We start from the raw sequence: 23,612 nt of genomic DNA on the forward strand, positions 1-23,612 counted from the left end.
GGCTGGGCACTGGCCAAGGCGTTTGCTTGCAAATACGGTCCCTCTGGGACCTGAAAAAAGGGTCCAGGGGTGGGGGAAGTGGGGGAAGAGGAGTCATTTTGGATTGAAACCAGCAACTGCAAGGCAGGGCTGAGCACAGATACTTCTGATTGTGGCTGCTGAGGACTCACTTCTTTCACTCTGATTCCCTGTGGACGTGCACTCTCGAATGCATTGGTGTCAGGATGGGCCTGTCCCCTGTGCACTGCCTGGTTGTCTCCTGTGTCCTGCCCCTACCAATGATTCCTCACAGCAAACCACAGAGCTGCTACGTGACCAGAGCCATGAGGCTGTCAGTGCCAGATATCTGTCACTGCTGTCTGGATTTTTGGTGCTGGCAGGTGCCTGGCCAGGTCCGTGGTGGCACGCTGGGTGTCTGACAGGACCTGCACCATGCCCAGCTGCAGATCCACAGCTGCTCCATGGCCATCCCATGCGTGAAGAACCACCATGTGTGCTCACATCTGCAGTGCTACAGATTAGGAGAAGTCTGGCTGGAGAGCTTCCTGGAGGAGAGGGACCTGGGGGTGTTGGTTGACAGCGACTGAACATCAGCCAGCAGTGGCCCAGGTGGCCAAGAAGGCCAATGGCATCTTGGCTTGTATCAGAAACGGCGTGACCAGCAGGTCCAGGGAGGTTCTTCTCCCTCTGTACTCGGCACTGGTGAGACCGCTCCTCGAATCCTGTGTTCAGTTCTGGGCCCCTCACCACAAGAAGGATGTTGAGGCTCTGGAGCGAGTCCAGAGAAGAGCAACGAAGCTGGTGAGGGGGCTGGAGAACAGGCCTTATGAGGAGCGGCTGAGAGAGCTGGGGGTCTTTAGCCTGGAGAAGAGGAGGCTGAGGGGAGACCTCATTGCTCTCTACAACTACCTGAAAGGACGTTGTAGAGAGGAGGGTGCTGGGCTCTTCTCCCAAGTGACAGGGGACAGGATGAGAGGGAAAGGCCTCAAGCTCCGCCAGGGGAGGTTCAGGCTTGACATCAGGAAAAAATTCTTTACAGAAAGGGTCATTTGGCACTGGAACAGGCTGCCCAGGGAGGGCGATGAGTCACCTTCCCTGGAGGTGTTTAAGGGATGGGTGGACGAGGTGCTGAGGGTCATGGTTTAGTATTTGATAGGAATGGTTGGACTCAATTATCCGATGGGTCTTTTCCAGCCTGGTGATTCTATGATTCTGTGATTCTATCTCGAGCACCCCTGGCTGCCTGCCCTGCCCACAACACTGCCACGCAATGAGGGACTCAGGGCAGTGGCAGCTCAGCCTGAGGGACCGAAGCCCCCCGGGGTGCAGTTCCAGCTCCCCACTCCTGCAGCCCAGGGGTGCCCATCCTGCTCCTGGATGCGATGCCAGGCCCGGCTATTTGGGACTCTCCCCAGGAGATGGCACCCTTGGCTAGCCCAGCCTGCGTGGGTGCTGGGTGCTGCCTTGGCAGCCCGGGCATCCTCCCACCGGCCGCTCCAGCTCTGCCTTCACCCAGCCGAGCCGGACCCTCGGTGCCAAGGAGTTTGCCACCCCACAGCAGCCAGCCAAGCCTCAGCACCTCCGCTCACACAAGCCCCTCATGCCAGGTAGGGTTCGGCTGCCCCATGCCCTCCACACTTTTCCGTTCCTCTCCCTGCGCCGCAGTTTCATCCTGCCAGCACCCTGTGAGGCTGCAGCGGAGCATCATCCCAAGGACGCTCAGCACCCACTGGTGTCCAGGTGCTGTGGCAGCCCCTGCGTCACGAGGTCTGTCCCCGGCAGCGGCTGTACCAGGGTCTGCAGGTGAGCCCTGGGGTGAGCCAGGCTCCAGAGGTGCCCATGTGCATCACTGAGGGTGATGCTGCAAGAGCCACCTTCCCAAAACCCAGATCAGGAGAGGGAAGCATTGGTGGAAACCAGGCTGTGGTCAGGGCTGGCTCCCCAAACCCAGGAGCTCGCTGGAGAGCAAGGACACCCAGATGGGAAAAGACCAGGCTTGGCTGAGGGCAGGCAGTGAGGATAAAACCCTATAAACACATAGCGAAAGGGAGGGAAGGCTCCAACAGCCGGGCTGTGCGCTGAGGTGTAAAGCGTGGGTGGCAGATAAGGGCGACGAGTCAGAGGCCAATCTTTGGCCAGAGCAGCTACTTGTATAACATGATGTTTTTAACCTGGTGGGATGTTTTTAACCTGGTTCAGTCACCTTCCCTGGAGGTGTTTAAGGCACGGGTGGACGAGGTGCTGAGGGACATGGTTTAGCGTTTGATAGGAATGGTTGGACTCAATGATTCGGTGGGTCTCTTCCAACCTAGTGATTCTGTGATTCTATGAACTCTCCATCCCCACCTCCAACATCGCTGGATTTTCTCAGGATGGGAGGCATTTCTGGCAGGACCCTCACAGGAAGGGGCTTGCAGACTGCCGAGGAGCTCGGCTGTTAATTTTTAACACTAAAAACCCTGGGGAAATTCCAGAAGGCTGGAGGGCGGCCAGTGGGAGTCTAATATTTAAAAGGGATAAAAGGGTTGACCCTGGGAATTACAGACCAGGTAGGCTGATGGCAGTGCCTGGGCAAATTATGGGCTGGGTAATTGGGGATAGTGTCAGCCAAAAATTAGAAGCTAAAAATATAATTAAGGTCGTTAGCTTGGTTTCATGGATGGCAGGTCCTGTAAAGTGAGTCGGCTTTGGGTTTTGGCATGACTCTGGGCTGGCTGATAAAGCTAATTGTGTTGCCACATTATAATGGGTTTCTCCAAAGTGTTTAATTTACAGCCATGTGACATTTTCATTTGTAGAACTCGCATTATATGGAGTCAGCAGAGCAGACATCGACGGCTGCGGCTGGCAGCTCGGGGCGGTGGCCGATGGGACAGACTATGAGGAAGCTGGAGGGACCTGATTTTGCACAGGACAATATTTTTAGCAGGGATGCTAAGGCTCGTGGTGAGAGGGGAATCAGCAAGGCAAGCAACCGTTCCCCGCACAGGGGGGGATCCGCTCTGCCCAGCCGAGCAGGCAGAGCCCAGCCCAGAGAGGGGGGACACGGGTGGGAACAAAAGAGCCAGATTTTCCCTGCTAAATGACTTTCCCTGCACAGCAAGGACCAAATGGCAGGAAGCAGCTATGGGACCTGGTCACTGATAACCTGACTCAGAGCGTAATTAACCATTGGCCTAGTTTTAGGAGAAGGGTATGAACTCACAGGCGTTTCGTGTCTCTGGACAGGAAGAAATCTCTGCTTGACGGGACATGATTTAATGTGGCTTCTGGGAGAAACTCAAGCCTCTGTGTGTGTGTGTGGCACAGGGCTACATTGGACAATCCTTGCAGTCTTCTCCAGCCCCGTGGAAGCTGCATCTTTCTCTCTGAGCTGCACCAGCTGCAGTTGAGCACTGTGGATTTCCTCCAGTGGGGTCTTTTTATGTTTCCCAATGGGAAAACCAGGCACAGGTAAGGCAGGGCACAGAGGCAGTACCTGGGACAGCCTAGAGAACTTTCACCTCCATACAGATTCCTAACCTGGTTCATCCCTATTAGTCACAGGGTGGCTTGAGGGGCACCCAAGTCTCCCCTCACCAGTGAATCCGCTTCCAGATATTCTTCCAAGCAGGACTGGGCTGGAGGCTTTGGACTCCCACACAGCCAGCCTGGCCGTATCCAGCCCCTGTGGCTGGGACTGCACTTGGTGCAGAGCAGGAGGAGAAGAGCTCTTGCAGGCGCCACTTGGTCGCAGCCTGGATTTAGAGGTGATCCCTGAGCTTGCCGGCTTTAAACCAGGAATCCTGCCCTCTCCCCAGGCATCCATCTGTCTGGCTCCACCATAATGATGGTGAGGTGGTGGCGCAGAGAGATTAAACGGCTCACCCAAAGCCTCGTGGGGAGCAATGGCCACCCAGGATGAGCACCTGCCATCCTGCTTCTGCCCTGGCAGCACCTGGCCCTGCGGAAAAACGTGCCGCATCCCAGCTTGGCCTGCAAAACGAGGCACCACCCCGCGTACCATGTCCCCATCCTGGTGACATCCTCATAGGTGGAGGTGGTGAGTGGTCCTGGCAGGACCTTTATGTCACGACAGGGAACAGGTGCTGCTCTCCTCTTGCTGGTGGGGTTTGGTGCTGCCAGACCCTTTCCTGGAAGAGGAGAGTTTCCTCGCTTCCCTTCCCAGGCTGGGGCCGGAGCAGCCAGCGCGGGTGACTAACACCTCTTGGTCTGCAGCCTGTTTACCTGGCGCTGGGGCTTTGGTTTGGATTGCTGACTCACCGCAGCGCCTTCCTCCTCTGCCACTGCAGCTCCCTGACAAATACTTTCCATTTTCCCATTACTTTAATTGCTCTCATTTAAAAAAAACTGCTCCGGACCGGCTCCAGGCTGAAGAGACCTGTTAGTCACGGCTGCCCCAGCCGGGCATCCCTGTGGCAGGAGAGATGGGGGGTGGTGGGCTGGGACACCCACCTCCACGGCACATGTGGGGCACCTCTGTGCCATGGCCATGCCGCGGGGCTCGGGACACGCAGGGAGAGTCACTGGCATTGAGTTTTCGGCTGCACACATCGAATAAGACACATGGGCAGCCAGCGGCGCGCGGATGCTGGCTCCTGCATGGCTGAATGTGGCCCGACAGGTTTGCGGAGAGGCCCATCTCGTTCAGCTGGATTTTTGGAGAGGCTGGAGCCAGCCCCAGCACCAGCCGCTTCCCGTGAGGTGCTGCCGGCTCCGGCGAGGCCATGCATGGCGCCAGGTCATGGCCCTGAGCCACGGTGCAGCTCGGCTGCGTCTTGGGGCAGCCACAGCCCGCGGCGCAGGAGATGCCGGCGCTGGGCTCTGCTCCATGCGCTGAGCCCACTTTTGGGGAGACAGTGCTCCTCGGGGCCGGGGAAAAAGCAGCCTCTTCACTCCTGAGGGGAGCTCCCAGCCTGTGCAGTCCTTGCCCCATCTCTGTGCTCATCAGGGGTGGGACACACACCCCAGTCACCTCCATCCCCATCTCCCCCAGAGCCCCTCCACCCTAGTCAGCCTGGCTGCATGTCGGGAGCACGGGAGGATGCTGCATGCTTGGAGTGTCACGTTGGCCGTGGGTGCTGTGCCAGCTCATGGGGAGCCCCGAGGAGGTGGCGAAGAGCTGGGGGCTGCAGGGAGAGCATGCGGAGGTGCCTGGGGAGCCAGAGAGGGGCTTTTTGATGGAAAAAAAATGCTGGATATCTCTGGGACCTATGAGATGCAGGGCACGCCAGGCATTCAGCAAGGGATGTGGCAGGGAGTAACCCAGCAAAATCAAGGATGAAGGGAAGGAGGAAAGGGGCGGAAGAAAGCTGCTTGGGAAAACAGTCTGTCCTCTCTGATGAGAAGGCATTCCGCAGTTCCGTGCCAGCTGAACCCTGGACCCACAGCAAGTGCATCAGGGTCTGCAAATCCCAGAGAGGAAAATCCTCCCTCCGTGGCGAAGGGCCGTGCTGCATTTACAACATTGGGATCAAGGGAAAGGCAAGATAATCCACCCAAATCAGAGGTAACCACCTCTCAGCTTGTACATCCCACTTGGGAGCATCGCATGGGCTCGGGGCTGCCCACTCGCAATGGGTGAGGATGCAGCCGTGGTGCAGGAGCCGGGTCATCCCTGCAGCTCCATGTCCCATCCTAACCCATGACACACCAGCCCTGTGTGTGCGTGAGCGGCGATGGCAGGAGGGAGAGAGAGATGATTAAAGCAGCCTTTGATGAAGCAAAAATTAATAAACATGCAGGCAATTGTGCTGGTCTTTATTTACTCCAGGATGACAGCGTGGAGCCGGCGTGGCGAGGCCGCGGCGGCCGGGCCCCACATCAAACAGCCGGGCAGCGCCGGGTGCGAGTGGACCACACCATCACCTCTTCTCCGACGGGTTTTTCCTGGCCCCAACAAACCCAGGAAGGTCCACGTGGCTGTTCTTAATAGCAGGACCTCATCCCACGCTGGCGGGGGATATTGGGGTGAGCGGCAGATGCTGGTGCCACCGCGGTGTCTGAGCGTGGCGGGACGTGCTGGGCTGGGGTGCATTTTGGAGGTGCCAACCGGCACGCTCATCCCATCCCCCTGCTCCAGGGCTGGTGTTCCCATGTTTCTCCTGCCCTGGTGATGTTCTGCAGGGGTGGAAGTTCCCTGCTCTGGCCGTTGTCTGGCTGCTGTGCAGAATTAGGGCTGGGAGAGTAAAACCAGACCCAGCGTGTGCCTGTGAGTCGGATCCTCCTCCACCTCGAGCCAGGAGGCCAAACCCACGCCCTCACACTGGTCCTTATCGCCTGGTCGGGTGTATTCACCTGCCGGGACTGCCGGTTCCGCTGGAAAACATGCCCTGGACAAACAGAGGAGTTCCCTGCCAGCCTTGGGGCGGTGGCACCCCTGTCCCTGCTTTGTCCCTGTGGGTGCCGGGCACCACAGGTCACACAGCTGCGGGAGGGGTGCAAGGCAGCATTGCCAAGCTGAGACCAACACAGCCGAGCGGAGCTGAGCTGAACCCAGCCATGCCGAACCCAGGCAAGCCAAACGCAGCCGGGCTGAATTCAGCTGGGCCCAGCCGAGCCCACCTAGGCCGAACCCAGCCAAGCTGAGCCCAGCCATGCCGAACCCAGCTGAGCCGAGTGGAGCTGGGCTGAAATCAGCTGAGCCGAGCCAAGCTGGGGAGGAGCGGCTGAGAGAGCTGGGGGTGTTTAGCCTGGAGAAGAGGAGACTGAGGGGAGACCTCATTGCTCTCTACAACTACCTGAAAGGAGGTTGTAGAGAGGAGGGATCTGGGCTCTTCTCCCAAGTGACAGGGGACAGGATGAGAGGGAACGGCTTCAAGCTCCGCCAGGGGAGGTTTAGGCTGGACATTAGGAAAAAATTCTTCACAGAAAGGGTCACTGGGCACTGGCAGAGGCTGCCCAGGGAGGTAGTTGAGTCACCTTCCCTGGAGGGGTTTAAGGCACTGGTGGACAAGGTGCTAAGGGGAATGGTTTAGTGTTTGATAGGAATGGTTGGACTCGATGATCCGGTGGGTCTCTTCCAACCTAGTTATTCTATGATTCTATCATTCTATGAAATCTGCTGAGCTGAGCCAAGCTGGGCTGAACGGAGCTGAGCAAGGCCAAGCTGAGCTGAACCCAGCCAGGCCGAGCTGGGCTGAGCCAAACCTAGTTGAGCCAAGCCAAAGTGGGCTGAGCTGAGCCAAGCCAAACTGGGTTGAGCTGAGCCGGACCCAGCTGACTCGGGCTGAGCTGGGCTAAGCTAAGCCAAACCCAGGCGAGCCAACTGATGGGAGCTGAGCCGAACCCAGCTGAACTGAGCCAACTGAGCTGAGCCAGGGTGAGCCGAGCCCAGCCGAGCCCAGCCGACTGCCGCCGAACGCAGCCGAGCCGAGCCCAGCCGACTGCAGCCGAACGCAGCCGAGCCGAGCCCAGCCGAGCCCACCCGACTGCAGCCGAACGCAGCCGAGCCCCGCCGAGCGCAGCCGAAGGCACCCGAACGCCTCCGAACGCCTCCGATCCGCCCCGCCCCCGCGCCCTCCCCTCCCCTCGCTCCCCATTGGCCGGTTTCCCCAGGCCCGGCGGCGGGCGCGCGCTCCCATTGGCCGCCGGCCCCGCCCGTCGGCGCGAGGCCCCGCCCCCTTCCCGCCCGCCGCAAACTTCGCGGGCGGCGCGTTCGGCAGCGGCTCCCGCAGCGCCCGCAGCATGCGCTGAGCCGCCTCCGCCCGCTGCCAGCCTCGCTTGCTCGGTTTGCTTTGGGTTTTTGGGTTTTTTTTTGTATTTTTTGGGGTTTGTTTGTTTGTTGGTTGGTTTTTTTGGCGGCGGTGGTTGTTTCTCCCCCGCCCGTTGGCGGTGTCGGTGCCCCCGGCGATGGGCGCGGCGGGCGGGCGCTCCGCGGGGCGCTGAGCGGGGCCGGGGGGGACACGCGATGGCCGCCAAGGACAACCCCTGCAGGAAGTTCCAGGCCAACATCTTCAACAAAAGCAAGTGCCAGAACTGCTTCAAGCCGCGCGAGTCGCACCTGCTCAACGACGAGGACCTCAACCAGGTGGGAGCTGACCCCAAAGCGGGAGACACCCCCCTTCCCCCCCCAACACCCCCCCCAGGCGTGAGGTCGTGGGGTCTCAGCTGATATACGGTGGCCCCCTGGCTAGCCCAGGGTCCAAGGGGTGTGTGGTGGCCCCCTGGCTAGCCCAGGGTCCAAGGGGTGTGTGGTGGCCCCCTGGCTAGCCCGGGGTCCAAGGGGTGTCTGGTAGCCCCATGGCCAACACAGGATGTCCGTGGGGTGTCTGGTGGCCCCATTGCGGGGTTCCCCCAGGTGATGGAGAGTCCCTTGGGTGCCTGGTGCTCAGGGTCCAGTGTGTAGGATAGGGTCCTGTGGGTGCCCCTGCGGATAGCCCAGGATCCTAGGCATAGCGTAGGGTCCCATAAATGCTCCCATGGGTATCAGGATCCCCTGGATGATATAGGGTCCCGTGGATAGTCCAGCATCCCCTGGTAGTATATGGTCCCACAGGAGCCCCAGTGTATTGCCTAGGATCCTCTGGCTAGTATAGGGTCCCATGGGTGGCCCCGTGGGTAGTCCAGGGTCCTATGGATAGTATAGGGTCCCACGTATGTCCTAGGGTCCCACGGATAGCACAAGGTCCCATGGGTGTTCCCTGGTCCCGTAGGGTGTCCAGGGGCCCCGTGGGTGCTGATCCCAGGGTGTAGCACAGGAACCTGCAGGTATCTGTGAATCCCCTGGCATCTCACGGGGTCCCATGGGGTGCTGGTTGCCCGCTAGCACAGGGACCCACAGGTATCCATGAATCTCATGGGGTGTTGAGGAACCCCATGGGCGCCCTCTAGTTCCACAGGTTTTCCAGGGCTCCTGTGGAGTGCCTGGTGACCCCTGGAGTGTTGTAGGGTGCCTGCTGACCCCCAGACAGCACAGGGACCCACAGGTATCTATGAATCCTATGGGATGTTCGAGAGCCCCGTGGGTGCTCTCTGATTCTGTGGGGTGTCCAGAGTGTTCTGTAGGGTGCCCGTGGACCCCAGGGGTGGTGTGGGATTGGGTCTCACGGGGTGCTGCTGATCCTGCAGGTACCCAGGTGTCCCACAGGACACCCAGCGTCCCTGCAGTGCCTGTGGGTCCCTTAGACGTGGCCCCCCTCCTTGCCTGGGGCCATGTGGGGACTGGCACTTGCTCCTGAGGTGACCCCAACCCCTCTTGGGGTGCAGGGCAGTAGGTGGGGGGGATCCTGTGGCCACCAATGGGAGATCCTGGGAAAAACTGGGTTGTAAACACAACGTCCCCTTTGGATGTGCCAGCCATGACCGGCACCCCAGTAGCCCCCTGGCTTTGCTGGGGGGACGAGACCCTTTCCCAGCCAGGGCGTTGCACAAACGGGCTGGGGGGCTGCCAGGGCTGGGCCTTCCTCCTCCTCTTCCTCCCAGGCCTGACGCAGGCCCGGAGGCCGGCATGCGTGCATCAGGGGGGGCTTTTGGGGTGCAGAACCCAGTGTGTGGTGTCAGGGTGTGGGGAACAGGGCCCCCCTCCATCCTCTCGCACCTTTCTGTGCCGGGGCTGCCATCCCCGCTCCCAATCCTATTATGGCAATGAGATCAGACATATTGCTGTGCTCGCTGGGGGCGGGGGGGCACAATGAAATCTGAGGGCTAATATGGAAAAAATGTAACTGGAAAAAATGCCGTGGTGTGTGCGGGAAGGGGCGGGCAGCGGGGAGCATCGCAGCTGTGCCCAGACAAAGGAGACATCCCGGAGGGGGGCTCGGGAAGCGCCCCCCACTCCCAGCTGGCCCCTTCCCGCTGCCCCAACTAGGGTTCTGCCGCTTCATGAGTGCGATGCTGGTTTGTTTTCACTGGGGGGGGGTTCAAAGCGTTGCATGCTGCTCCCATCGCCCCCTCTGCCTGCCCCCGTCATGGAGTGGGCCCTGGGGACCCAGCACCGTGTTTCGGGCAGCCCCTTGTTTGCTTTGTTCCCGTCAGGGTGGCGGGTGGTCCTGGAGGGCTGCCACCTCGGCCGGCTCCCGTGGGGACGGGGTCAAGCCCCGTGGCCAGACCCAGGCCCCACGCGGGGGGCTCCGCTTGGGAAAACGGCACGATCCTGCTCTCCTTTCTCCCTTGCAGCCAGGGTGAAGTAATCCCGCTTCCCAGATAAGATGGTGGCTCTGGTAGCGTGTGATGCACGCACGCATCCCTCCTGCCCTGCCGTGCAGCCATCCCTGCGCCCAGAAGCCCCTGGCTGTGGCCAGCCCAGCGCTTCCCAACCACCCTGCCACCTCGCCTCCGAGTCCGTGCCCCTCGTTGGAGGAGGAGGCAGCTTGGCTGGGTGTGGGAGTGTGCTCGCTCCAAAGCACACCCAGGAATAACGGTTCATTTAACAGGTCTGAATTCTTTTGCCTGTTTAGTTTTGGTTTTTTAAGCTTTGGTGGGGTAGGAGGGTCCCAGGCTGCAGCTCTGGGGCTCAGCGCGTCCAGCGCGTCCCGTGGACAGGGACTGTGTTGGTGATTACCTAGAGTCAGGCTAGAAAAGTCCTTTTGAGTCATCTGACCTTTCTACTTGGCTTGCAGGAAAGGTGAAGGTACTTCACGCTTACGCACTTGTGTCTCTTTTGGATTTTTATTATATAAAAATACCTGTGTGGGTGTTCAGCGCTGCCCCGCCTGTTTCCCGGGGTGCTCCAGGCCATCGGAGCTGCTTGGGGCAGAGATCAGTGCATGTTTGCAAAGAGTCACAAATACTCAGTGGTAGTAGTGGATTTCCATAGTACTCAGGAACTGAATTAGGAACAGGGCTGGGAGGAGGGAGGCCAGCCCCAAACATCAGTATTAATGAGCTGGAGCTCTCTTGATATTATCAGACTTAGCACTTCCAACTTCAAAGGGCTGCATGGACGCTAAGTCCCTAATCCCAGGAGCGCTGTGTTCAGGAGTTGTTTTTGTGTGTGGCTGTGCTGCCAGATGGGGGTCAGTGTGACTGGGGTTGGATACGTGTGGTCCCACCACCCTTTGGAGCTTTCCCACCCCAGGGCTCTGAGTGGGGGACGATGTGCCCTTGACCCCCCAACCCCGAGCCTGTGTTGGACTTACTGGGATGCCCACATGGCATGGAAAAAACGGGGTCAGTCACTGAGTCTGTTCCTCTTTTGGAAAAACCTGTTGCTGTGGGTCTGCCCCGATGAACCTGAGCCCAGTGATCCTGTACAGCGGCAGGATCTGGCCCCTGGTCCCTGGCAGACGCAGCGCTGTTGATGTCCTGTCTCCTCCACCCACCCGTCGCCAGCTCCCCTTGTGCTGCCCCTTTCCTGGCAAGGGAGAAATTCCCTTTTCGTGGGAATTCCCTCTTTCCTGGCAAGACTTGCCTGCCCTGGCACCACACAGTCCCTTTTAACCTCCTGTGAATCTCAAGGTCAGATTTCCAGAGCCTGCCCCGAGTGGGTGGATGGTTTCTGGGGTCCAGGAGGAACCAGCCTGGCCAGCAGGACCTTTTTCGTAAGGAAGCCACCCAGGGCTCTGCAGGGTGGTGGGGTGTCCCCGCGGGGTCCCTGCTCTCCATGCTGGCTGGCCCGGACCGAGCTGTGCCTGCACACATGCCTTTGGTTCCTAAAGAAGGTGAACACCACCCGCCCCCCAGCCCCAAGAGGAACAGGCTGGGAATTAACCTCAAAGCTTGGCCTGAATTGGAAGAGCAGAGTGTAAAGCAGTTGCTTTTAATTTTCTCCATGCGTGTGCTCTCTCGGGGCATGGGGACTGGCACAGAAATAGGAATTTGAGGACAGTTTTCCAGCTACCAGGGTCTTTTTTTTGTTTTGTTTTGTTTTTGAGACTGTGGCATGGATGCCCAGAGGACCACCCAGTTGGAAAACTCTGCTCACAGACTTTTCCCACTGCCTCCTCCTGCCTCAGCCTGTGACACCCTTGCCTAGTGGCCGGGGCTGGGGGGGGTGGTTATTTCCATCTCTCCTCTTTTGGACATTATTTTTTCCTACTGTTCTGGATGCTGAACAGCTGGCTACCAGCAGCCCCAGGGCCAGAGTGTCAGCGTAGGGTTGCAGGCTTGGCTTTGCTCTGGGCACTGCATCGATTGGGTTGTGATTCCCTGGACTGGGGTCTTATCCTGGCTCTGCATTGTCCAAAGTGCAGCAGGGTGAGAGGTCATGTCCTTGATACACTTTCACCTTCACCCCTTGCTGTTTGGGGAAGGAAAATCACCCTCTTTCCTGGAAAGCAGCCCCTGCGCTTGCGTTCCCTGCTCTTGGCTGCTTGTATCATGCTGTAAAAATCCGCCTCTACTGGACTAACGATTAGGACCGAACAGGGGGAGATTCTCTGTAAATGTCAGACCTGCCCCATCAGCAGCAGCAGCCGGCAGGGGCCTGGGAGGCCTGGCCAGAGGCACTGGGGTGGGCAGGATCGCCGTGACTGTCCCCCACAGGTTGCATCTCGCCCTTGGTGAGCGGTGTGCAGGCAGTGGGTGTTCCATGGAGATGTGAAGTTTGGTGCCAAAATCATGTTTGGGTGCACTTAACCCTCTGCGTGGCCCAGGGGAAGGGGCACGGTGTTGCCTTTGAGTGCCAGAGAACCATCCCCTTTGCACACTTATTTGCTGCTGGTTTTTTGCATGGCGCCACACCTTATCTGCTCTGGCACCCGAGGAAGTGATAAATCCCCTCTCCAGCGCTCCAGAGAGATGTTGCAGCTTCTCCCAGGCGCAGAGGGAGCCTGTTGGTTAGATAGGCCTGCTCCCTGCGGGGCACACCGGGCTCCGGGGCTGCTCGAGGAGGGGGGAGCTGGGATTGCGAAGCCTGTTCCTTCCCACTGATATTTTGCTGCTGATTGACAAATTGCCTGTGCGTGCTCAGCCAACCCCTTCCAGCTCTTGCTCCAACTGCCCAAGCCCATAGCAGCGCTCGGACCCAAGCGTGGGGCCAGAGCCCTGGGGCCAGAGCCAGCGTACGTGGAGGAGACTGGCTGTTTGCACGAAGGGTGAATTCAACCTTTCCCCTTCCTGTTCCTCGTGTTGGTCGGTCACTCCCACTGCCCACGCAGCAAGCTGCCTAGGCAGCTCCCTCCTTTGGGGTGTGTGGGTGGCTGGAACAGGGCTGCCCACACGCTGGGAGGGTTGTGCTGCACCTTGTGCCCACGAGCTGCCCCGTGGTAGTGGCACCTCGCGCTCCTGGTGCCCCAGCTCTGGGCTGGTTTGGACTCTCCCTGTATGGTGAGACGTGTTGGTGGTGAAAGCCTGGCCTGGGCGATGTGCAGCTTTGGCAGCAGCTGGCTTGTGCCTGCTCCTGTGCTGTATAAATGTGTTTTTATGGGAGAGTGGGAGGTGGATGGAGAGGGTGCTGTCTCCAGGAGCTGCCCAGGTCTCGAGCTGGAGAAAGTTGAGCTTGGACCAAACCTGGGGGCAGTGAGTGGCTGCCTGCGTGTAGAGCTGGGGGATGGAGGGTGCTTTCATGCTGGGAGCAGTCGTGGACATCCACTGGCAGCACGCAGCCTCCCACGCTGGCATTTTGCCCCACTCCGCTGCCCATCACCCAGTGTCATACAGCAGAGAGAAACACTGTACGGGCAGGGAAGCTGAGATGTGAGTGGCTTAACCACCACATCAAAGGGCTATGTCCCTGGGATTGCTGCTGGCGTGCGGGTTTGTGGCATTAACAGAGTTTCTGGCTGGGTTCGCGGGTCTCGGGTGGTCCCTGTGGCATCCCACTGAGAGCACGCAAAATGTTAAGTGATGCCTGTTTCTCATTTACCAGAAACCATGCTGTGGGCAGGGAGCCTTGCTTATGTATCGCATCCCATTCTCTGCCCAAACACCATGTCACCCTTCCCATTCCTGCCAGGTGACGGCTTCTCCAACTCACCCATCAGTGCTGTTCTCATGGGCTCCAAGATGTGCAAATCTGAGAGCAAAGCGGAGCTGAAACCACCCAGATTTCCTCTTTTGAGGTTGCAACCACAGTGTTTGTGGTTGCTTTCCCCTTGAGCTGTGCCAGAAACTGATCCCTGTCTCCCAGGAGCCCTGACCGGTTTAGAAGCTGGTGCACCGGGGACGGTGACCTTGCTGTCTGCTGCGGGTCCAGCTGAGAGCTGTGACCCTGTTACTGAATACCCAGAGGAGTGTGCAGTGAGCAGCAGGCGCTGCTGGCGCCGCTTTCAGAGAGGCCCCTTTGGTGATACTGGGACTAAACCCGTAAACGTGGTGGGATGGCAGTTACTGTGGTTTCACCTACAGTCTGGGTCAGGCTGGGGCTGTTGTTTTCTAGCAGGGCTGCTGGAAGCCCCGGCACAACTTCCCTGGTGCACAGGGCTCTCTGCGTTCGGCATTGGAGGCAGAGGCTAAAGCTCTGCTGCAACGGTCCATTTGTTTTCCCCTTCCCGCTCAGTTGCCAAGCCTGAACAAAACAAGCCCTGCCTCCACCCGAGACAGGCTGATTACGTCTGCCGGCAGCCTAAACAGATTATCCCTCCTGCCACGCGCTCGGAGCCAGGAGTCTCTCCCGGCGATGGATTTGGACTTCCCTTGGAGCATGTTGGGGTGGGATGGGCATCCCAGTATCCCAGTGGGGATGTGGTTGTTCTTCCATGGGGCTGAGTCTGGACCCTAAGAGGAGATTGTGGATGTCAGCAAAGCTCTCTAGTGAGCAATGAGCTCCTGCAGATGCTGTATGACCAACACCGTGTGGCTCGGCTTGGTGCTGCTGGTACCCTGCTTGGCTGGCTGGTTTGCACAGGGGAGGAAAAAGATGAAGGTACCACTAACACTTGCTGCCGACATGAAAATCTATCCAACAGGCACGCTGCTTGGTGTCACAGCCCACCTCCAGCCCTGTGACCTGGTGCTCTCTGCGCTTGTCAGGATCCTGTGACCTATCCTGCTTGCTGGAAGCAGGTGACAGTCCCCTCTCTGCCCTGCAGCCCTGAGGATGTGCGAGGGCTTCTGGATCACCCTGGACTTTGGGAATGGCTGAGGGGCTCTACACGTCCTTTGAGCCCAGTCTCCCAGCTGCTGGGAGTTGCATTCCCAGTGCTGGTGGAGCTGCTTAGGGTGGCGTGGTTTGTCGATGCCTGGGCAGCATCAGTGCAGCAGCCTGACAGCTTCGTGTAAACTGAGCTGGATCCAGTTCCTTCGCTGTTTCCTCCCACCCGCCGCGCTTCCCGCCTAGGCTGGAGGCAGCATCCTGCGCCCTGGTGCGATGCAGACCTGCGGGGTGAAGGGATTGATGCCCGAGAGGCAGGTGAGGGGCTGTAGCCACCTGCAGCGCAGCTCCCTTGGTGAGCTGGGAAGCTGAGCAAAGCCAGGTGGGATCAGAAGCGGGATGTAATACCTGGGCGTTCCCAGAGGTGTGACAGGAAGCAAACAGTGACGCAAGGACATTTCTGCCTGAGTCAGCATCTGCTGGTCCCACGGGATAGAACAGAGCCAGGCACTGTGGGGCTGCAGGCTGGCCGCACCTCCCATGCCGTGATGTCCCAGGAAGGCTTTGTTGGCTCTATCACTTTTTATGAGTGGTGAGGCGCCTGTAGCTCTCTCCTAGGTTGATGAGGCAGTGGCTTTGGCAGCTCCTGGCTGAGATTGTGGTAGGTGGTTGGCTTGGTCACTACGAGCCATGCTGGAGGAACCGGCTCTCCTCTTCCTGTGAGCGTCACCCACCCCACTCAGATGTGGATGCATCGCACTGCCGGCAGCTGCCCTCCACTCTGCTTTTGACATCGTTTTGTGGCTCACCCTTCGGCCGGGTACTGTCTGGATACAAGCAAAGCCATCCAGCGCCTGAGCATCCTGTGTGTCTGCTACCTGCTGGGGAACCTCCTGGAGCTGCTCTTTGGACATTACTGGAGCTCATGGGAGGCAGATGAGGCTTTGCATGGTCACAGGCATCCTGGGAACTCCAGGGCTGCTCAAACAGGATCCCTTAAGTGAGGTTGGACAGATCTACTTGGACAGGAGAAGTTTTTTGCTCTGAGCTCTAGCTTAGTGCTGGGCACTGCATTTTCCTCCTCTTCCTGAGCTCTCTAGAGGAAGCTAAGCTGTGCAAAGTGACGTGCAACTCCGGCTCCATCCTGGTGCAATAACGCTCCCCTGGACCTGCCTCTCACGGCAGCATCGAGTGGGTTTAAAATAAACCTCACTTCAGCAGGGCTGTTCTGATGCAGGTGCGATGGGTTTACTTCAGACACTTGGCATGCTAATTCATAGCCTTTTTATTTAGGCTCATACCTCTTTGGGCATTTGCTTGGTTTTAGCAGTATCTTGTTTTGGTTTGGCTTTAAAAAGCACTGCTGAGTGTTCTTGTCTTGGTGGGTGGAAGCAGGCTGCCTGCACCAACTGGCTCTAATTCATACCTTTCAGCTATTTTGGTTTCAATATCTGAAATTGGACGCTTCTGCCAAAATAAGTATAGCCCACTGGTGCTTTTTTATGACACTGGTAAAGAAATGACCATGCTCTATGTTAGGGATATATATTTCAGGTGCTCAGTGATTTAGATGCAGCCAGCTGAGCCAAAATTGGAGTGGTTGAGCGCAAAATGTCTGGTGTGGGGTGCGAGCCAGGCTGAGGTAGGGCAGGGCTTCCCGCCTGCAGTACTGGGTTAAGGCTGCTTGCTGCTGACCCTGGTGATGGTGTTCCCTGTTTGGGTTTCATGGTTGCTTCATCCCCTGTGTGACGCTTGGTGATGGTGTCCCCTGTTTGGGTTTCATGGTGACTTCATCCCCTGAGTGACGCTCAGATGAGCCCGCTGCCCGTCGTGCTGTGGGCTGTGTGGGGCTGAGCGCTGCTGAGGTGCACTGGGGTTCTTGGAGCTGGGAGAGCTGTGGCTTGTGCCGGGGAGAGGTTTTGCTCATGGGGCTTCGCTGGGTTGAACACTTGGCCGTTCCCAAGGGCTGTGCTGGGGCGTGGAGGGGAAACTCAAAGGATGGAGAAGGGCTGAGCCCTCCAAGCAACTTTGCTGCCTGTAGCATCACTGCCAAGGGCTCCTCGGGGTGCCGTCTTAGCGTGGTGGTGCAAAGCATTGGAGATGGTGCTAAGCACTGAGGATGCTGCGTCCTGCCTTTGATGTCACCCTCTTTCTTGTTCCCGGGTGGTGGAGGTTGCTTGCGATATCTTCTCAAGCACCAGAGCTGGTGGCTCAGGCCTCACTGTGAGTGCCTCTCGTGGGAGTTTGGGGACTCCCCTGCCACAGTGACCCATTGAAGGCACTTCGCAGCTCTCTGGTGGGTCATCTTCAATTATTTATTTGCAATTTTGCTTTTCCCCCATAAAACAGAAAAGAAATCTGGGCAAGGCCCTCACATGAGTGGCCATGGCCACATCCCCGCGTAATGAGGGGCGATGGGAGTCCCTGCTCCAAAGTCCTCTCCGTGTGTGGGCACGGATGCGTCATGGGCGCCCTTGGGTGGGGGCGCGGGGCGGGCTGGCGGTGGGGTGCGCCGGGGGAGTGGCGGAGCACGACTCGCCCTGCCAGGCGTCGCCAGTGTGGGCGGCATAACCGGGTGCAGAGCAGGTCCCGCGGCGGCTGGGGGGCAGCATGGGGGCCACAGGAGAGCAGGGTGCCAGCATCCAGGTGAGCAGGACAGGGCTGGTGGGGGGCTCCTTACTGAGCCTGGGGAGGGCTGGGGGCTGCGGTGCCTGCGGGGTGCCTGGCTGTGCCAGCGAGGTGTGGGTGAGGCTCACGCTGGTCCTGGGAACAGGTGGGTGCAGGGGTGCCCAGCCCCTAGGAGGGAGGGAAGCGATTCTTCTAAATTAGATCTCAAATTTAGCAAGCTGATCAGTCGGAGGTGTCCCAGCCTATGGCAGAGGGTTGGAACTGGATGATCTTTAAGGTCTCTTCCAACCCAACCCATTCTATGATCCCATTCTCAGCACTCCATTTGGTTTTAATCCCATTTAAAGAGCAAGGGAAGGAAGGAAGAAAGGTTTTAAATTGTGTTTTCCCAGCTGGTGGGAGAGCAACACCAAGAGCTGATACGTCATGTTGGGGGTGGGGGGGGAAGATAAGAGATTTTGGTGGTTTTTTTTTTTCACTTTATAAACAGTAAAGGGACTCCTCCAGCTTGTTTCCAGTTTGCTTACTCAGTGCTTCATGGATTTGACAGTTTTTGGTGCATAGGCAGTTTCTTCTATTGTTCACAGGGATTTTTCCAGAGGGGAAACTTTTTTTTTTTGACATTACAAAACCACAGAAACTGGCAGGAAGAATCTAGGGGAGGTATGGAATTGGAAACAGTTTTAAGCTTAAGGGAGGGGGAAGAAAAACATGAGAGCAGTAAGATTAATCAAATAATTTTGAGAGGAGCTGGGAGTGTGTGTCCTTGTCACTGTGCAGCTGGACCAGGCTGGGCATACACAGAGGTTTCTTGGTGAAAGCGGCGTCCCTAGACCCATGGGTTCCTGAAACTGGATCTGCCCTGGATTTCCTCCCTCCTGGTCCATCCTGTTACCTCCACAGAACCGCCTTGCCGGTGTGGCAATTCCTCACCACTCTTGCACCAGGATTTGGCCCCGGCCCTTGCCAGGAATGGGATTGGCTAATAGTTTGCAGCTTGACAAGCAGCAGGAGTGGTGCCTCTAGGACTTTGTCGGGGAAAACGTGCCTGGTGCCCATCCCACCGCTTGCCATGAGTCTGTTTCACACCAACCACTTCTGCACCCAAACTGCTGTTGGAAAGAGCCTGGATATATAAATGCTGATAAATGGCAATGCTGTAAGGCATTTCTTTCTGAGTATTCTTTCTCTTCCTGGCTGGCTGAATGAGCTGTTTTCCCTCTGCCTGGCTCTGACCTTCCTGCGTGCGCGGCCGTGGGCTGCTGGAAGCTGCTAGCGGGGAGGAGCGAGCTGGCAGGGGCCACCCCTGCGGGGAAACGGGTGTTGGATGTGCATGGCATGGGAAGCGGCTGCAAGCGGGAGAACTGCCAACGCTGGGTAGTTTTTCCTCTCTCAATTAACAAAAGGAAAACATCGAGCTCTCCTTTGGAGGATGTTTTTGTTTTGGAGTAGAGGCACGCTGCTGATGGCGAGGGGAAGAGCTGCCGGTGAGGACAGGCTCTGCAGCTTGGCTGTACCTGTGGGGTGACACTCTTGGCGCGATGCCATGCAGAAGCAGCTGAGTTTGGTGGTTGTGGCTGGGGTTTGACCTACTCCCAAGTTCTCATCTCAGTCCTGTTTGCACACAGTGTATATAACACCATGGGTTGCCAAAGCATAGTGTTCCCTGTGCTGGCAGGGCTGCGTTTGCCCATGTGCAGGAGCCTGAAATCGTGCAGCTGCCTTTACACTGGGAGCTGATGCAGTTTCCCATGGTCCCTGACCATTGATCTCCTGTGGCACTGGTTCAGGGTGAGCTGGTTTTCTCTGTGTCTGATGTGTTTCTCTGCTGTTTCTTTGCAGGCCAAACCCATTTATGGTGGCTGGCTGCTGCTGGCCCCAGAAGGAACGGACTTTGACAACCCCGTCCATCGCTCCCGGGTAGGTGAAGCAGTGATGTCCTCTTCTCATGCTACGGTTGGGGGTGACAGCAGGAGTGGCAAGGGCCTGTTCCTGCCGGCAGAGGCGGCTGCCGCGGGTGCTTCCATGCACCCATCCTCTTGTGCAAACCAGGAAACCAGGAGATGTTTTCTGCAGCAGGACTCAAATGCCTTCTCTGGGATGTGAGGTCTTTATGCTGGACAGCAGACTGGGTGCTCGTCAGGCTCAGTCTGAGCAGTTTTATTGCTTGCTTCTCTTGCTTTTTGGTGCCTTGATGGTTGGAGTCTGAGTGGCCTGACATGTGCCACGCTGATGGGAAGGCTCTGAAGCTGACTGGATGTGGGCTGTGTGGCTCTGAGCTGTGCTGGGACTGTCAGCAAAGGCACAAAGTTTACCTTTGGTGCTTGGAAACAGCTACTTTATTTTCTGCAGCTCATCATGGGCATGCCTGGAGCCCTGGTGGGAGGCTACATCCCATCCCCTAACACAGATACCTATTTGTCAGACAGGTCCTGCAGCAAGGAAGTGGCTGAGAGATGATTTTCGTTTGCTATAACCCTGCAAAGCTCTGAAGCCAAGTGTGTTGGCAGCAGAGACCCATAGGCAGAGCAGGGCACGCAGCTTCTGCCCAAAGGGGTTTGCTCGTTCCTTGCTGAAACAGCAGTATTGTGTGGGGTTGGAGCATCCCCTACTTCCCTGCCCTGTGGGGTGCGAGGCCCAGAGGGACGTGGCCAGACCGATGCCCTTTCACTTCTGACTTGTGAGGAGAACTCCCAGGCTGTTCTTCCAGGGAACTTGCTGCTGAGGCTGCCAGGACAGGGCTGTCTCGTGCGTGGGAGGGATGGCAATGGTCCGTGAACCCTCTGTCCTGCAGCCAAAATGCTCTCAGAGCTGCTAGTAATAAAAAAACCTCTCCTGAGTGAACAAGAATTGGATTCGGAGTTCAGCCTGGGGTATATGGGTCATTATTTGGAGTCACAACTAGTTGCAGGCTTGCTTGCCCAACATTATGGGGATGTGGGACTCTGTTCCTCCCGGCACGGAGGCTGCATGCTAAGCTGGGGCATGCGGAGGTCCACAGGTCCTTGGTTTTGCTTGTCCCTGAGCACCTTGGACTTTGCCCGAAGGGCTGAGAAAAGTGAGATAAGAATTGCTGCACTGGGGCTATGAATCTAGGACCTTTTTTATTTCAGCCTGCTCAACCAGTTTTTGCTCTTGGCTGAAATCAGCCTGGCACACACAAAAAAAAAAAAAAGAGTTTTCCAGCCAGATCAGTTCTCCAATCTGGTTTGCTGTGCAGCTGCAGAAGCAGCAGTGCCAGCCTGGTGCCAAGGAAGGTGGAATCGCCTAGGCAGGAGCAGTCATCCTCCAGATCCAGATGAGGTACTGCTGGGACATATCCAGCATGACAGCCTGTCGCCCTGCAGCACTGGGTGCTGGAATAGAACGTGCAGGATGAAGCTGAGCATCTGTGAGCACTAAGTTAGGGGATCCTTCTGGTGTTCTGTAGGACTTGGGTCTCTTGAAGAGCTGTGATGGGACTTCTGGGCATTCTTCAGGAGAAGAGGAGAAATGTCCTGCTTCCAGCTTATAGCTGGAGTCTTTTGTCTCTGGCTGGTGTTGTCCCCTGCATGGTTAAACAAGGCCAGCTTAGGCTGAATGAAGAGACAAGTAGGGTGAGGAAGCAACCCCAAACTAGACTCTTTTTGGGTGACCACAAAGCCAGGCAGTACATCAGCATTAAGCAGTGTGGACTGATGTGAGCGGACATCATCAGAACCCCTCTTGATGGCCTGGCAAGACCTTGCTTTGCAAAGCTGACACCACTCTGCGCGCCTGTGTTAGGGGCGTGAGGGGCTGAGCAGAAATACTTGTGCACCATTCACCATTTAGGAATGATCCCTACAGTGCTGAGGAGGTCCCCACCTACTTTTTGGAAGCTGTGGTCCAGAGCTTGGTGTGGTTTGAGCATGCGCCCTTTTGTCATGAGTCCTCCATTGCAAAGGGGTTTTAGTGCCTTTTCTCTGCCCTGGCTTCATGCTGGTGCAGCTCTGGTGCCCCTGGTGAAACCCAGGGGCCGATGAGCACTGCCTTAACCTGCCTTGCTGTCCTCTTGCAGAAATGGCAGCGTCGGTTCTTCATCCTCTACGAGCACGGGCTGCTGCGCTACGCCCTCGACGAGATGGTAAGTGCTGCCCAGTGGAGCATGTGGCTGTGTTCAGGCTGTGGGGATTGGGCTGTTTGTGCTGAGGAGCCAGGGCTACCTTTGCTGTCCTTGGGAGGAGCCTGAGGTGTGGTGCTCCTGGTCCACAGGGTGGGAAGATCTCTGCTGAACTCGTGAAGAGTTTTGTTCTCTGGGTTTGACTTAGTGCTAGGCTGGACTTGCATGGGAGCGTGGCAGAGAGTCTGTGGAGGATGGTGGCTGTTTTGGAGAGTGGGGATCCCACCTGGCACGGGGATGATTGAATGCCAACAGATCCTATGCTGGTGAGAAGTGCTGGGGGGTCTTCAGGGTCTTCCGCTCTTTCTGCTTTGTTCCTCAGTGCCAGTTGTGGTTTGGTGGTGGTGAATCACCTTGGCAGAGCCCAGGAAGGCCCTGCCCAGTGATGCCCATGGAAAATAGGTCAGCTGGAATGCCTTCCTGCTGCTTGCCCGCCCCGGAGCTGCTGTGCGCTGCCAGCACTGCTTCCCTCAGTAGAAGAGAGAGGGGGGCACAAATGGAAGGGAAACCCTCCCATCTGCTGTGAGCTGTGATGTGGGACTGTTGAGCCCAGCAGGATTAGCCCTGCTGTGACCACCGGGGCTACTGATTCATCCTCCTGGCTGCAGTGAGGCCCTGAGAGGGTGCCTGTGGCTGAGCGTGCTGGATCCACCTGGGTGGGAGGCCTGCAAAGCTGGGCATGCCGGGGATGTGGGGCAGCGTGTGTGCACGTGTGGGACTGGGACATGTGGGGACCTGCATCTGCAGTGGGGAGGTGGGCAGTGTGCCCTGGTCCTGAGCCGATATCTTCTGCGAGGGCACTGTGGCCAGGGGGGCACGGTAGCACAGCCTGCATTGCTCACGTTTCATGCCTTGTTTGTTTGTATTTTTTCTTGGGGTTGATCCAAGTGCCCTAAATAATTTAAATGTTTTGTGGAGGAGCGGTGGTGGCTTTTAATATATTTTTAGTGTCTCAGCAGCCTGGCTCCACACTGGTCTAGTGTTTCATGTCCTACAGAGTGGCAGAGCATGGTGGAGAGATGCCCTGATCCAAGGAGAGGTAGAAGGATGTTGAGAAACCCATTTTTTAACGGTGTTTTGCTGTTTTGAATCCCAGGGAGGTTGGCCAGCCTGCATCTGGGCAGGAGCAGACGGGCAGCACCCGCTGCCCTCTGGACTTGTGGCACTGTGGGGACCATTGCTGGAGAGTGTGCAGAGGATAGGGGAGCATCTCGTAGTTCTTCAGGCTCCTTCTGGGCTTTTTTCCTTTGAGAAGAAGGCAAAAGTGAAAAAAAAAAAAATGAACTCAAAGGGTGTGTGCAGATGTGCAACATGGGTTGGCGTTCTGGGGAACGTGATGGACCACTGTGCTGGCACCTCTCCACGCTGGACCCCGTCCTTGGCCACTGCTAGATCCCAGCACCCCTTCAGCCCCATTTGCCCTGTGGGTCATCTGTCTGTTGTGGTTTGAGCAGACACTGCTGGGATGGAGCTCTGGGAATCGCTGCCCCTGTGGGCCTTGGTGGTACGATGGGTCCCACTGGAGGATGGCAGGAGGGCTTGGTCCTGCCTTGCCGTGGCCATAGATGGAGACAATGGTCGTGGGTCCGTGTTCCTCATGGGGATCTGACACATGGTGTAAAAATACCTTCCTGACCTTTCAGCGGAGCACGACGCTGTGTGGGATCCACGCTGCTGTTTGCACCGGCTCTGCCAAAGGTGTCAGCTGGCCGTAGTTGGGCACAACCTCCCCCAGACCCTCCCAGCCCACGGCTCTGGAGCATCCCCTGCCACGGTGACTGGGCTGGAGGAACAGCCCCAGAGCAGGAGGAAACAGGGGGGTTTGTCACTGCTTTCTCAGCCCACACAGGAGCAGGGCCAGCAGGCTGAGGAACGACAGACAGGGACCATCATTTTCCACATGTGGGAACGCGTCCTCTGTTGTGTCCTCTG

The 23,612-nt window shown here is 57.6% G+C and overlaps 1 protein-coding gene across 6 annotated transcripts in view; it reads left to right on the forward strand.

Moving 5' to 3' along the window:
- The first annotated feature begins 7,649 nt into the window (after positions 1 to 7,649).
- The window catches only part of MPRIP (myosin phosphatase Rho interacting protein), an 80,144-nt gene continuing 64,181 nt past the window's right edge, over positions 7,650 to 23,612 (forward strand). For 3 of the 6 annotated variants that reach the window (XM_069870302.1, XM_069870303.1, XM_069870306.1), the window contains exons 1-3: positions 7,652 to 8,029; positions 19,382 to 19,459; positions 21,579 to 21,644. In XM_069870302.1, coding sequence (XP_069726403.1) covers positions 7,910 to 8,029; positions 19,382 to 19,459; positions 21,579 to 21,644 — 264 coding nt within the window. In that variant the 5' untranslated portion in view covers positions 7,652 to 7,909. Of the gene's footprint in view, positions 8,030 to 19,381; positions 19,460 to 21,578; positions 21,645 to 23,612 lie in introns of all 6 variants that reach the window. The other 3 variants (XM_069870304.1, XM_069870305.1, XM_069870301.1) reach the window with 2 other exon arrangements.

The sequence above is a fragment of the Phaenicophaeus curvirostris genome, chromosome 16 (assembly GCF_032191515.1).
Source record: "Phaenicophaeus curvirostris isolate KB17595 chromosome 16, BPBGC_Pcur_1.0, whole genome shotgun sequence".
NCBI lineage: Eukaryota > Metazoa > Chordata > Aves > Cuculiformes > Cuculidae > Phaenicophaeus > Phaenicophaeus curvirostris.